At 32.0% G+C, this 16,703-nt stretch overlaps 1 protein-coding gene across 2 annotated transcripts in view; it reads right to left on the reverse strand.

Moving 5' to 3' along the window:
• Positions 1-5,647: 5,647 nt before the first annotated feature.
• LOC131844923 (protein vein) overlaps positions 5,648-16,703 on the reverse strand; it is a 100,220-nt gene continuing 89,164 nt past the window's right edge. Inside the window, exons 3-6 of one of the 2 annotated variants that reach the window (XM_059193920.1) lie at positions 15,318-15,487; positions 12,310-12,412; positions 11,335-11,397; positions 5,648-5,832 (exon numbers count right to left, since the gene is read on the reverse strand). In XM_059193920.1, coding sequence (XP_059049903.1) covers positions 5,829-5,832; positions 11,335-11,397; positions 12,310-12,412; positions 15,318-15,487 — 340 coding nt within the window. In that variant the 3' untranslated portion in view covers positions 5,648-5,828. Of the gene's footprint in view, positions 5,833-10,568; positions 11,398-12,309; positions 12,413-15,317; positions 15,488-16,703 lie in introns of those variants that run through there. The other variant, XM_059193919.1, reaches the window with a different exon arrangement.

Below are 16,703 nucleotides of genomic sequence, written 5' to 3' on the forward strand. Positions count from 1 at the left end.
AAATTAATACTGTTTTTGTAATTTTTAGAATATTAGAAATATAGTTTCACATTTTCTGCTTAAATAGCCTTAATTTTGACACAATTCAAGAGAAAACAAAATTGCACTACTCCCTTCGCACCCACATGTGTTCTGAAGCTGCAAGTCATGTAATAGGTGGAAAACAAAATTCAACCTAAAAAATTGCTTCCAAAACATGACACTAGGCTTCTACTTGTACGCCGGTAAATGCACATTTGTGCCACTATAGTCATTGTGTCCAAAAACGACCATTTCGTTATAGACGGCTAGAGCCGTCATGCCACATAGTAAACTTCACTTTGTCGGCTATAAAAGGAAGTGTCCGTCAACGTGTTAATATTGTGTATTCTGTAAAAAAACAATTTGAATGTACCACAGAATCCTAGTACTAATATTGTCACACTTGTACATAATTACAGTAACATTTTAAACATGTAGCGATATATTCTGTAGGACAACCTCAGTGGTATAGCGGTTTGGCATGCCACTTTACTTCTGATGGTTGCGGGTTGGATTCCTTGCATAGTACAAACATTTGTATTCATAAGTATGATGATTTGTATTGGTCTGTATGTTTTTGTATGTTATGCATGTATTTTAATAAGTGTAATTTCAGTATTTATATCAGTTGGAATGAACTACTTGCCAAGGTTTTCTGTAGAAACTACAGCACGGGGTTTTGCGAGAAGGGTATTTTAAGGTTTCTTAACGGTCTGCAACGTGCACGTGTCGCCCCTGGTGTTTCAGATGTCTATAGGTACGGTAACCGTTTACCATCAGATGGGCCGTATGCTTGTTTGCCACTTACGTAATATAAAAAACCATTAACACAAGCTCTAATTACCTTTTGACCTGATAACACTGCGTGAATTGTCCTAGAATATAATTATATTGTCATTATATTATTCAAAGTGATATTGTATAAGACTCATTTTGATAACTGCAGAAAAGAAAACCTATTTTATGTATTCGAAATGGCAAACAAGCTGATTATCCACCTGATGATAGAATAGAATAGAAAATCATTTATTCAAATAAACTTACATTGAAGCACTTTTGAATAGTCATCACATTTTTCTAATCTACCGCTCATTCGGAAAGCTGTCTCATCACAAGAAGAACGATCAAGAAAATTGTGTGTTGCTCTTTTAAATAATTTTATTTTTACTTTACAATTTAAGTTCAAGTGTATAAATACAAATAAAGTGGTAACTATCACCTATATACATAAACAGTACCACTGATATTGTGATGCCGGTGGTATTGTGTTGTATCTCTGAGGGACCAAACCATGTCTTCATTCATATTAATTAGTTTAAAGATGTTATAGGAAGATAGATCAATTAAAAAATTAATTATTTATTTGTTAACTACTTGATATTACCAAGTTACAAACTTTAAATGCCTAAATTTCACATTTGGACCAAATAAACTATTACCACAGAGGATGAGATATACAGAGTGAAAACTTTTTAGCGAGTGCTCATTCTGTAGCACTGGATATTGATTATATGAATACTGTGAAGATATCTTTGTGACAATGTTTGTTCAATATATCGGGATCGATCTAAGGCTCAACAGGATAATATATATATATATATTGTGTGAGCTAGTTGCACTTGCCATGGTCGTGAGCTGACCATAATTCATATATATGAGAATTATACCCTGTATAACTATATATATATTAATGATGTATATACCAAACGTGAAAATTAAAAAACAAGTATATATTTTGTCCTCCTTGTTATTATATCAGTTCGACAATGTACCATTTTTATATGAACAGTATTTATTAATGTAACTAGTATAATAGTAGGTAGCTAAGAGATATAATTGTAAGTAGAAATTGAACTTTACATTTGATTAAAGTGTTGATTTATTTTAAGTATCATATGTGTTTATTTTGACTACGTGTGGGATTACTTAATGTTTAAGTGTTTGTATAAGTTTGTTTATTTCCGCTATCATTAGCTTTTTCTTTCGGACTGGTCTAATGGCCGCAGCTGGCCTTTACAGCTACACCGGACGATAGAGTGTAGGGATAGGGCGTGAGTGCCGATCACACTCCCAAACCCGCAGGATGATCGAAAGGCTGAAGGCCTAACTTTCTCCCTCGCCTGACGGATACGACTTTAGTCTGAGGAGGGGTTGGAACCTCGGCTCAGGCCGTCATCATTTCGATCCCCGTTAGAATAGGATGGAGGATCTAGGTCGAATTTCACAGTGTCACACTAATGGACACAATTGCGATTAATTTCTAATTTCCCACGCTGGGCTAACTGAGGTAACCTCATGCTGATTATATCATCCTTCACTTGTGCATCGCTAATGTATACCGTTAGCGCAGGCAGGTATAACCTTCCATTATCATCCATTTAAAAAGTAATATTAAGATTAGGATAATAAGGTACACATTTGTTTTCAATTCATTTATTATATAATATAACAAAGCCCTTACAAAATAGCATTTACAAGCTACAATAAATAATGTCTATTCAGCAAATAATACTGTACAAAACTGTTAATACAACTTAACATTTTAATCTGACGCCTATTCGAGAGCTTAAATAAAAAAATATGAGATTTTTTATAGTGTCAGTGGGTCGCATTTTGCCTAATTTACAGCCGTATTGTAAATAAGCGCACAATAATGGAAACTGCCTGTTTTTAATTAGGGACCATCCATGAATTATATATATCACACGTTAGGCGGGGGAGGTCGACAAAGTGTGACATAGTTACGTTAGGCGGGGGAAGTCGACAAAGTGTGACATGGACACACGTTAGGCGGGGGAAGTTGACAAAGTGTGACATTATAGTTACGTCAGGCAGGGAAGGTCGACAAAATGTGATATGCTCACACGTTAGGCGGGGGAAGTCGACAGTGTGACATTTACACGTGCGGGGGAAGTCGACAAAGTGTGACATTATGTAAAAGGGGTGGAAGGCGTATTATTAGGGAGGTCATATATGAAAATCTTAAATGTAGAACTATTAATGAAAACCTTAGAAATATATTCGTAATATTTTATAATTGCAAAATATGTGACATCACAGGAGAGGGGAGTGTCTAAGATGGATGGCCCCTATGAATACTTTTGTCTCCATATGTGAGTGACCTATGTGAATATCTCAAAATTGCAAAACCGTTGAAATAATTGCTCTTTTCTATCAATATCGTAGGGTTAATAATATATTTCATTAATTCAAAAATTACAAACTTTTTGGAAATCGACCCTAAAGTTAAAGTTAAAATTACAATTGTAATTTTTGACGTAATGTAATTTATCATTAAGGGTGCTATATATGTACAGGCCAATCAATCCATAACGAATTCATTAAAATAAATAATCCAATTGTATTATTTATTTCAGTATCATAATTATGTTAGGGAATCATGTATATATATATGTACACTATGATCCTATACATATGATAATTAGCTCGCATTAACTCCGCAAAACAACATGTAGGTGTGAATAATTACTACATACAGGATTACTCTTGGGCGCTTTTATAATTTACTGTAGTATTATTAATTGTAGTGCAATAAGAAAAGCTTGAATTGTAACTCAAACTCAGTAAAGGTAGCAACTAGTCAACAGGAAACTCGAAAGACAGAGTTCATAGTGTTAATGAGCAACAATTCCAGGATGGGCACTGACTGAAAGACTCACTCTGTACATATTTTATACTCTATGTAATTCAAATTTCGAAGACGACATTCCGTTCATTGATGGAATTGGCGGGAACGGTAATATTATAAGATATTTATTATTGTTACGATATATATAGTACCTAAACGATAAAAGCACCCAATCAGACTAGTGGTAAAAATCATGGTTATAGAAATATTTTGACTTATATCCACTCTCAATTCTCACTCCAATTTATATTCTCCGACAATAATTATAAGTTTATTAGCGTTTTAAAGCCGTTGGCATCATCCGTCCGCCATATTGTAAGTACTTTCACAATTTTTTAAATACTTAGATAAATAGATATACATCGAATTTAAGAATATAAATTTAGCTAATAAAAATAAGCACCATTCGTTTGAGGAACTTCATTTTATATTCGGTTGATTGAAATATTCTATTCGAATTTTTATAGGTACAGTCATGTGCAATAATATATATCACTACTGTACACAATCTTATATATATAATAATTTATATGAAAATAGTTAATGCAAATGTATATATTTATTATTATTAATACATAAACTAATAAAGGAAAGATTTTTTGTAAAATAATAAATTAAAAAATTCTTGATCTATTCTAATAATTTTTTTTATAAAAGTATGTTAATATGGACATTTTATTGAAAAAGATTGCAGCATTTATTTATAAATAACAATAGTACAAAAAATACTGCAAGGAATGATGTTATATTTCAAATAAATTATTAATTAATTTTTCTACCTATCTACGCGTGTAATGCCGCGGCGCGTCGCTAGTATACAAAGTATATATTATAAACTAGCCTGCATTATATTACATAGCACATGATTGTACCTTTATACCATAGGTGCAGTTTAAGGCTTTATAACTCCACATGACGCTGACGAACAGCTCGAATTTATTATTATCACAAATAATACACCGAGTGTCTTTATGACTCAACGCCATTTTTTATATCATAAAAGTACTTTGATTGAGTCTTGATTTTGACTCAAATAAAGAATTCAAATTAATCAAATCATTACTCTTTTTTAAATCTGCACCTAGGTATAATGTTTTAACGATATCGTTTATAAAAAGTCTAAATCGTATGAAATTGACACGAATTAGTTTTGTCAATTATATTCGTTAATCTCATATAGCGCCCTCTACAATCGCGCGAAATTTGCCGCGAATCCAACGTATTCCTGAAGAATACGCGCTTGATTCAATCGCTTTGATAGTCTATCGATTACAGACTAGACAGATTTGGATTTTTATATAAGTCGCAATACAGGTCATAGACAGAAGAGTAGGTACAGTCGGCGTCATAAAATTAAATTATAATTCAGAATTCATCCTCGACATTTTTATATTTAAACATTTATTTGTCGTTTCCGTAGTGGTACCGTTGTAAGGTATAAGATAATTATGGTCATCTACACGCTAAGTTCTATATGAAGCGGATTGTACCTACTTTATCTTAGAGCTAAATATCAAATGCAATGTTTACACTTGAAATAGAACGCAAACTATGAAGCTTGCGTGATGGGGTCACCCCACTACATTCAGTCATTATTTGTAATTGAATATCGTTGTTTACAAATAATTATTTAGGGGTCATCCAAAAAATACGACACATGGAAGTGTGACAGTGACAAGAGGTGGGAGGAGTAATGAATTTGGTGTTTCCAAATATACATTTTAACAATAAACATTTTAAATGGAAATACAATGAAATTCAAAATTGCTGTACGAAATACGTCACATGGAAGTGTGACCGTGACAAAAGGTGGGAGGAATAATGAATTAGGTGTTTGAAATCTACATTTTAACAATAAATATTTTTAATGGATATACCTACAATTAAATTTGCTGTACGTTTGTTAATGTAATCAGTTCCAGGTATTAATATGAGAAATATGTGACACTAGGGATGGGTAAGTCTCACAAATGTGACATGTGACGTAATTTTTGAATGGCCGCTTACGTTAAATCTTGATAATAAGCTATTTAACAAATCAAGGCCACTAACAAGTTACAATTATGCAGGAATGCTTAATTTCTCTTACTTAATTTAGCACAATTCCGTTTGGGATCAGTAGGATCGTTTTTTTCGTTCATCACCGGCGGTTCGCCCTTTACCTGTTGACAGAAAAAAAATATTCATACACCGTATTTCACCATTACATTTCCCCCACATGCAAGTTAACTACATAAAAAATATTATCTCACAACAAATAATAAGTTTTAATATATAGATTTCAAGTAAATAGTACATGCATCTAGCATGCTATACCCTTATTAGTCACTACATAATTTTATGAAGCATTAGTCAGTAGATGTATTAAATAATTATAAAATGTAACTTTAATAAGATTTATTATTGTAATTTTGTAGGTTTAACATTCTACGGTAGATGTATATTTCACTAATCACAATAATTTAATAATTAACGTGATGATTTTATATAATAATAATAAGCAATAGATACATGTTTTCCGGCCTACCTGTACCTATTTAAATTACGAACAAGTAGCTCTATGTGTCAAAATACAAACTTTTTCATCGAATTATTATTTTATTTAATTAAAATAAAAGTTTTATATTCCAGCCAGTTATAATTAAATGTATAAATGGATATAGGTAACTGGGCGACCAGTATTTTTTTTGTAAACACTCCAAACTCTAAAAACATATTTTTGTAACACCATTTCGTAAAATTTTACTTATTAGTTATCCAATTAGTTTAAATGAGCAATTCTTGTTAGTGTACTAATACCAGAAAATTCTACGAGATGGCGCTATAAAAAAAAAAGTATTAAAGATTTTAAATGGACAATTTTTTTAGCATTTTAGCATTCGGTGTTTTACCAATGTAGATAAATTTAAATAATAGAACTAAATATTGTAAATACGAAATTTTACTCTTCGAAATATATGTATAAATAATAAGTATATAAATAAATAAATATATATATATATATATATATATATATACAAGAAATGCTCTTTTAAAGTAAAAGGATTCCTTTTTATTAGCAAATGAGTGCGGAGTGTTATTTCTGTGCACGATAAAAAAAAATTTGAATGATACATACCATTTCAAACAAGTAGCGCCTTTCCAATTGCATCATTCATCTATTTTCAAGGGTATAGGTTTTATGTGTGAAAAAACAAAAGAAATGATCGCCTTTCTGTTAATTGCAACACTCATTCTTTAATTTGGTAAACCATTACATTGTCATATTTAATTAAGTTTTCTTAATATTTGTTGTGAGACTGTTATTAAGGCATAATGACGTCACAATTCAGATAAACATATTGGAGAAACTGCATATTTTCTTAAAAAAAAAAACTCTAAATGTGTACAGTCAACGACGTCACTCGGCCTTAGTTGTAATGCCCTAGAATCCACAAATTGTTTAATAATAAATATTCCCTTCACTAATTATATAAATTAATTAAACTTAAATATTCTACGACCTTTATACAAACTGAAAAATAATAACAAACATATTTTATAATTATGTTGGGCCCCAAAAATAGTGATTTAGAGAAATTGTTCAATACAGGCGGGTATAAATATCGTACAATAAAAAAAATACGGTACATCCACAAACCATTCGTTCAATTAATCACTCAAAATTATAGTATATAAATTAATTTATTCAGACCTATCTAGCTATATTAAAACTGCATTCTGACTAGGTAAAGTACCTATATTGGGCCGCCAAATTAGGGAATAACATATCAGAGTAGGGATGTTCGATATATAGAAAACATCGAGTCGACATCAAATAATAATATAGTATCAAATGAAAAACTTCGTTGATAAAAAATATTAATGTTTTCCTTGGCCTATTATTCTTCTTGTTTATTAGAACGCCAGTATTTTTCTCACGACTTTCTAATTTTCAATTCCTATTTTGATACATTATAAGAAACATCGATGTATCGATATATCGAACATATATCATTGATGTATCGATATATCGAACACACGTCATCGGTGTATCGGTGTCATCGAACACAACATCGATGTCTATAAAACATCGATCATCCCTATATCAGAGTGTATTGTATGACCCCGCCATTTTGTATTCTATGTTATATATAGACATAAAGAAAAGAAAACAGTATGCTTTATCTAATGAAATGTTCTACCGACATAGCTGTTTACTTTTCTGTAGTTAGTATGCCTCTTGGAATGGCAAATACGGCCCACGTTAATAGCAACATGGGCATTAACAGAACACTGATAGATAGTACACCTCATGCCATTCCAGAGTATTACAGTGTAAGGATAACGGACCAAGAATTTTCACTGCCATATTTCAGCCTGTAAATCGAAACGCAATGTGCAAAGTGAGCTCTTGGTGACATAGTATAATGTTCAGGATTTTCATAATTTACTCTACAATATCGCGAATAATTCTACTAATGATAGCGTAAGATATGACCTTTACAGGCGTACAATTAAAAGCGTATGACTTTACACATGCGTACATTTGATTTTTGTATCGTTTCATGTTTCAAAATCGTACGATATGGTGGTATAAAGCGAGCTACCGCAAAATAGAAATAAAACGATCTACACACAACTCTAGAATCAGTTATATCCGACCGATTTCATATAGTAGATATACTATGTGAAATCGGTCCTGAGTTCGCTACACACGAGGCGGTCCAGAGCCACCACACCTCTGATACTCACCCTAATTTTAGTATCGTGTGTAGATCCTTCAACAGTACCCAGTGGACTGGTCGTATTTTTAATTACAAAAATCTTACCCTAATAGATATGTACATAGCTGCAAGTCTATTTGAACATTACATTCTAGAATTATCCAAACCTTATATTTAATAATAACAATACAATTAATCGCAATATTACAAATGTATGTAAAATATTTACAACTTTATCAATAAGTATGTATATATATTAGAAAGAAAATAATAAATTAAATGTACGTGATTATATGTAAGTTAAAGGTTGTAAAAAAGAAGTAAATATATCTAAAACTCTATTACTTTCTGTACAAAAAGAATACGCAGTCATTGAGTAAACACATGTACTTTTTTAGATATATAAAGCAATAGAAGTAAATAGATGTAGACTTAACTAAAGATATTTTCCTTCTAAATTTTCTTTTATATTGTAATTTGCTTTACAAATATCTGTACTAATCTATACATATAAATAAAATTGGAGTGTCTGTTTGTAATATTGAAAGAACCGTTTTTTACTACTTGCATATGAATATAAATACGGTACATACACCAAAATAACATTTTTTACAATTTTTGTCTGTCTGTCTGTCTGTTTATTCCGGCTAATCTCTGAAATGACTGGACCGATTTTGACGGGACTTTTTTGGCAGTTAGCTGATGTAATAAAGAGTAACTTACTTTTATTTTAGAAAAAATCTTTTATTTTAGTAAAATATAGTTAAACTCCACGCGCATGAAGTCGCGGGAACCGCTAGTATATTATATAGTTTTTGTTATGTTATTTTTATGTCCTTGTATTATGTGTTAATTTGGTTTATTACTTCCCTTTTATTCCTTTATACAGAAATTTCCATAGTCTTATAATCTGAAAGTGCAACTGACCTTTTCCTTAAACAATCTGTAGATACAATGTCTGTAGACTCAATATATTTAACATTATTAACAATTAAAATATCAATACCACCAACATTATAGTTCTCTCGGTATCAATATTTAATGATATATTTCAAAATGGATTAGTTTTGGTTTTACATGAAATAAATGTGTATGTATTTATACAAGATATAGGATTGTTGCTGAATTGAGTAATTAGTTATATCTTTTAATCAGGTTATTTCTTCTGTCCTTAATTCCATTGTTACAGTGCATCATACTCCAAAACTTTAGTAAGAGAGATCATAATATCTCTATGCCCAAGATTTTTATTTTTAATCATCTCTGCGATCAATTCCACTTAAATGTTCTGTTAGTTTTTTATATACTTTTTCTGTATTATACTTTTTATGATTTCCACGTGTTTCTATCTTCTTTTGTAATTGTTTAATTTTAGTCTATTTACACAATTCAGCATTTTCTTTACTTAATTCAATAATGACAATATTTAATATGAATAACTTCTGTAATTCTTTCCTTTTATCTCGTTAATATATGAGACTGATTTCATTCACAACTGTACTTTTTAGTTTTTGCAGTAATTTGGTTTCATCTACGTAATTTCTTTTCTAGATCCTCTTTAAAGCAGTGGTTATATAATCTATGTGGGTCTATGTATCTCCGGGGATAAAGTTATCATTTTCAGATACTGTAACAGTGTCACACCTTGAATGCTATTATCTTCTCATACATTTATATTCAATTCTTCACTACTATAGGATGGTTTAACCTTTTGTTGAGCTCCATACACTAAAATGGACACCTCAATCCCAGTAGTATTGATAAAAACAGCACTTCCAAGTTTATACACATTGTTTATATTATTAAATTTTATAACAAGAACATTCGCGTCCTCAAATTTGTCATTCGCTTTAAAAAGAAAACAAAAATCCTCTCTTGGCTTTTACTTAATTCCAGAACATTTATTATCGTTATAATTGAAACATAAATTACTATTTTGTTTCTTGTTAACATTATTCTAGTCAATTTCTATAACAGTTGTTACTATTACAAATGTGAATTGTATCTAAATTTATTAATATCCTACAGATATTTGTTGTTAATTTATTGTTCACGAAAATAAGCTTCATTCTTTAGGAGCTTCCTCAATTGTCAGTTGTGTTTATAATAATATTGACATGGTTTATTGTAAATTTTGTTTCATTTAATGATTCAAGTATAGTTTTTTTATTTTCTTCTACAGGCATATATTTACTTGTTCCCTCGACTTGCAACTTCATAACTAATTTTATGTAGAAATTGTATATGAAATAGTGTTAGCTACTATATTTTAATATTGAATTAAAAAAAATTCAATAAAAAATATTTCAATATGATTTATTTTTAATTATTCAATTAAAAAAGAAAAATTATTGAAATATAATAGCTAAATGAATAGTAGAAACATTTTTTTCTAGATAATGATTTTAGTTTTGACAATTCGTTATATAATTAAATATCGTGTGCAATTCAGTTCTGTTATTATATATATATATAATTAGATAAAATAATTAAAACATCAGTTACAATATATACGAATAATTAAGACGACTAAAATTAAAAATCTCACTGGCCAGCTTTATTCACAATAAAAAAAAAGAAATGAAAAAGTCAAATTAAAAAAAAGTTAAATCATGAAAAAACAATATACAGAACCGTCGTGTCTTCTCAATGGCTGTGAGATATACGAGATTCTTTAAATCACTAGATAAAAAAAACAGCTGATCTTTATACCCATTATAACAATACACTCAATTCGCAACTTACAATCATGCTTCAACACAACTTCAAACTGTTCTACTTAATTTGTTAACTATATCTATTTATTTACACGATAATTATATAAAAAAAAACATAAAATGCAGTCCACAGAGCCCCGTAAGAGCGTGCCGTAATTTTAAAATGGCGCGGTGGGGTGTTGGTGATTAACAGTAGTACGACATGGAAAGCCCCAGTTTGCATAAGTACAAATAGTGATACCTATTACTGCTATTTGGTACTTGCTTATTCTCACAGCGCTGCCCCACGAAGCCCTCTGGACATCTGTAAGTAAAGAATATATTAATAAATAACTCGTTTGTCTCCTAGGCTATAAAAAAAAATATTGTACCCGCCGTTTCAAACGCATGAAATTTATAATCTATTATTCTTATATATAAGCTATATTACTGTAATGTTTCATTAAAATCCGTTCAGTAGTTTTTGCGTGTAAAAGCAACAAACATCTTACTTACAAACTTTCGCGTTTATAATTTTATTAAGACTAAATCGTTTGTCCCCTAGGCTATAAAAAAAATTGTAACCGTTCTTTCACTCGCGTGAAATTTATAGCATGTGTTATTCTGATGTAGGTATAAGCTAAGCTATATTACTGTAAAGTTTCATCAAAATAGATTCAACAGTTTTTGCGTGAAACAGTAACATCATACAGTCACCCTAGTAGTTCCAAGCTAAGCAGAGCTTTATAGGTACTAGACAACTGATATAAATACTTAAAGACATTTTTGTAAATTAATGCATAATATACAGACAACACCCAGACCAATAAAAACAATCATACAAATGTTTGCACTGTGCCAGGAATCGAACCCGCAACCATCGGAAATAAAGCTGTGTGCTAAACTGCTAGACCAGCGAGGCCGTCAATTGTATAGACACACTTTTATATGAATTATGTAGTGTACAGATAGATAGCTGTACTATCTATATATAGGTTTCATGTCTTTTTTATAGCATAGGGTACAAACTAGCAGGCGGCTATGGTAAGTGAATACCCGCAATACTAGGGTAATTTCAAGCTCCCGGCCTATTAAGAAGGAATGAAGCTCTTACAGGATAGACAGAGAATAAACTCTTGCTTAATTCTCAGTCAAAACTCGTTCATTCATGCTCTGTTCAGAATATTCTAGACTTATTTATAAGATAATTACTACAGCTAGTATTAAATAAATTTACTTGCAAAACTGCTCTTTAAGTGCTCCAATAAAGAAACACGTTCCTCCGTTGAGGCAGTAGGGATACGCAGGGTTGGCCGTCGGACAGGGCGGTCCCGACGGCGCTGTGAATAAAAAAACAATACTATTAATACCTATACATATATATCAAAGGGGTCAAGAGGGTCAAAATGCGTCCAATTCAAACGGGGATCGATATTACGACGTCCTGAGCCGAGGTTCGAACCCCTAGCGGTGCCCCCAGACTAAAGTCGTATCCGTCAGGCGGGAGTTGGCCTTCAGCCGCTCCATAAGTCCTTCCGCGGGTTTGGAGTGCCATCTGCACTCGCCCCCTATCGTCCGGTGAACCAGTAAAGGCTAGCTGCGGCTAACAGTTTTAGAGTAGTCCGAAAGATAAGCATGCATTTTGCACTTATTACATTGCACTACTAGAATGTAGGGAATTTCTTTTCATAAACAAATTTTGATGCGATAAAACATTTGTTTATCTGTAGTATTATATCTTCACTATATTATATTTTTGTGGAGCGCTTGCTCATTTTGTCTATGCTTGTGTTCTGTGATTTCTGTTTGTTAATACCTATAAAATTGTAAAACTATATTTGTCTTCTCAATTTCACTAGTAAAAACAGAGTTACTGTGTAAAGGAGTAATATTTTTAATAAGTTCTATCAATAAAAATATTCCTAATATTTTTTTTTATAATATATAAGTCAAAGGTGACTGACGTAGTGATCTATCAACGCACAGCCCAAACTACTGGACGGATCGGGCTGAAATTTGGCATGCAGGTAGATGTTATGACGTTGGCATCAGCTAATAAAAGATTTTGATTAATTCTACTCCCAAGGGGATAAAATAGGGGATGAAACTTTGTCAATTTTTAATCGATCGGGCTGAGACTTTGCATGCCTAAAGCTACTATGACGTAGGCTTCCACTAAGATTTCCAACCCTAGGCGAAAATTAACGTGAGCGAAGCCTTGTCAAAAAACTAGTAAGTAAGTAGTATATATTTGTGTATGTTTATTCATTCTTATAGTGTGACTTATCATTATATATATAATTATTATTCTTTTCCTTTTTTTTTCTTTTCTCATACACGTATGTATGACTGATCTAGTGACTAAATTATCCTATAACATTTTCTAGGTTTGCTGGAAAAGAATCTTTTTATGCTTCGTTTACATTCAGCCGCTTCCCCTGCCACTCGCGCTACCGGAAATATTGCTGGGCGACAACTGAGCGAGAGGGCTGAATGTAAAACACGCTGCCACTCGCGCTGCCAGTCCTTTGACTCGCGCACGAAAAACCGACAATCGAGGGAGCGCCGGGCAGCGCGAGTGGCAGCGCCAATGGCATGGGAAGTGTTTCCACTCGTGTTTACACTCCCGCGCTGCTCACTTCCCTGCCCACTCAGTCTGAGTGTAAATTGGGCATTGAGTAAAGCTCGCCCTTGTACATTATTTTTATCTTATTACTGTTTTTTTTCCTATGTGTGTGTACAATAAAGAATAAATATGCTTCCATAGTAGAAATATTGTTGGAAACAGTTAAAACTGTACTGTATAATTACGTTGTAGATGCAAACGACCTTTTATAAACTGTGTCAATTATAAACAATGTGTAATGAAACAAAACCGATGCACCTCATTATTGTACAAGCGATCTCTTGATCGGTATAGTGGCATTGTTTACAAGATGCCTTTTCAAGGAAATCGCGATATAGCGGTTTCCCATAAGCAGAAATGATGCAAACATAACATCCGTAAATGATCACGTGATTTGACATCTATACATATAAATAAAATTGGAGTGTCTGTTTGTAATATTGAAATAACCATTTTTTACTACATATGAATATAAATACGGTACATTCACAAAAATTATATTTTTACAATTTTTGTCTGTCTGTCTGTTTGTTTCGGCTAATCTCTGAAATGGCTGGACCGATTTTGATGGGACTTTTTTGGCAGGTAAAGGAGTAACTTAGGATACTCTTTTCAAAAAAAATATTTTATTTTAGAAAAATAAAGTTAAATTCCACGCGGACGGAGTCGCGGGTACAGCTAGTAATGAATAAAATAAAATCTCTCTCGCTTACTGTGCCCAATAGGGACCATAATTTATCTACTTCGAATTTATATACCTACCAACTTACTGTAAAATTTTGGAATGCAAGGAAACAGAAATAGAAATAATCTTTATTCAAATAAACTCAATACAAGCAATTAATTTTTGAATAGTCATTACATTTTTTTTAATCTACCGCTCATTCGAAATGCTGTCTCATCACAAGAAGAACAAGCAAGAAACTTGTGTGTTGCTCTTTTAAATAATTTATTCTTACTTACAATTTTAGTTTAAGTGTCTGAATACAAACTACCGATTAGCACTAATTTAATGAAATAACATTCAATACACAAAAACTGGTTAAACAATTAATAAGAGGAAATAAGTCGTAGTGATTAGAGCAGACCAGTCCACACAAGCAGCACCCGTTCACGAGTAAGGGATGATAAGAAATTTGTGTGTTGCTCTTTTGAATATTTGTGATCAGGATGTTATTTAAAATAAATAATTAATTAAATAAGAGGCAGGATAATAAGGCTTTAAATGAATAATAATTATGTATCTTACTTGTGTCAGGTTGTGGTGTGGTGGTAATAAGGGCTTAAATAAATAATAATTATGTATCTTACTTGTGTCAGGTTGTGGTGTGGTGGTAATAAGGGCTTAAATAAATAATAATTATGTATCTTACTTGTGTCAGGTTGTGGTGTGGTGGTAATAAGGCCTTAAATAAATAATAATTATATCTTACTTGTGTCAGGATGTGGTGTGGTGGTAATAAGGGCTTAAATACATAATAATTATGTATCTTACTTGTGTCAGGTTGTAGTGTGGTGGTAATAAGGACTTAAATAAATAATCATTATGTACCTTACTTGTGTCAGGTTGTGGTGTGGTGGTAATAAGGGCTTAAATAAATAATAATTATGTATCTTACTTGTGTCAGGTTGTGGTGTGGTGGTGGTTGTGGTGATGACCGCCCCGACTGGTAGGACACTGACGTTCGCAGTCGCGATGGCCGGCGGGCCCACTGCACCCTGCGCTCTGCACTCATATGTCGCTGAGTCTTTACGCCTGGCGTGCTTTATTACTAATACCGAGCGCCTCCTGAAAACATGACATACAATATCCATATTAGTATAGTTAAATAATAATAATCATAGTAAAACATATCTCTTATAAAAAGCCATATAACATTTCTGACTTCCACAATAATAACATCTTCACATTGCACAACCTCTCCCACACTTGGCTAAGACCCGTGTAGGTGAGTATCATCTTCTTTTAAAGAAGATAAAAGAAAAGAAATATATTCATAATAATAATCTCAGTACAATTCTCACAGCGCCATCTAGACCCATGTTAAGCTAGCTAAATCTTGTGTTATCGCTACTAGATAACTGATACAAATATATATTATACATAGAAAACACCCAGACGATGCAAACAATTTTTTGTAGATAAATATTTAAAAACATTATAAAAACAATTGAAATATATACTATATAAAAATGTAATAATAATGTATAATATATAATATATAAAAGAACCGGCAAATACACAAAAATCATACATATTCTCATGAATATAAATATTTTTGCCGTGCGAGGAATCGAACCAGCGGCCATCGGAAGTAAGTCGGCGTGCTAAACCACTAGACCACCGAGGCTGTCAAAAATATGGCTAAATATTTTTACAGATAGTAGGTATAAAAATAAATAAATAGATACGAACAATTTATGCAGCTGAAGACCACGATTAGTGCAACTTAGTCAAAAAATTAATTCCCATGAAATTGTTCGTGTTAAAACTTGTTTAACTATATTAATAAAGAATATGAAATTACCAAAGACCGATTTTGGTATTTCTAGCGATAAGTCGCTTGCAACTATTGGGGTTAATCGGAACAATTTAGAAATAATTGTACGCTATTCGTTAACAGATGGCGTTAGTTATGGGACTAATATTGGGAAGACAAATTGAAATTAAATTTACTATATATCTGTGTACATTTTTTAATGAATCATATGATGATGAGGGCCACCTAAGTGGCTCCATCATTCATTATCATCCTTAAACAAAATAAGTGTTATTTCACGTAAAGGTTAGTCGACATCATAGAAGACCGAAGAGCTGGCAGCTACCTCGGACAAAGAATTAGTCTAGCTATTCAAAGAGGGAACGCTGCCAGTATCTTCGGAACATTGCCTAAAGGGACCCCTTTTAATCATATATTTTAGTTATCATATTATATTTTTTAAGCTTTTTAATTCTAGGTTCTTAGTTGTACAATTAGGTTATGTAAATAATAATAATAAATTTA

Source organism: Achroia grisella, unplaced genomic scaffold, assembly GCF_030625045.1.
Source record: "Achroia grisella isolate CSIRO2021 unplaced genomic scaffold, CSIRO_AGI_Agris_v1 utg4290, whole genome shotgun sequence".
In the NCBI taxonomy this organism is placed as follows: domain Eukaryota; kingdom Metazoa; phylum Arthropoda; class Insecta; order Lepidoptera; family Pyralidae; genus Achroia; species Achroia grisella.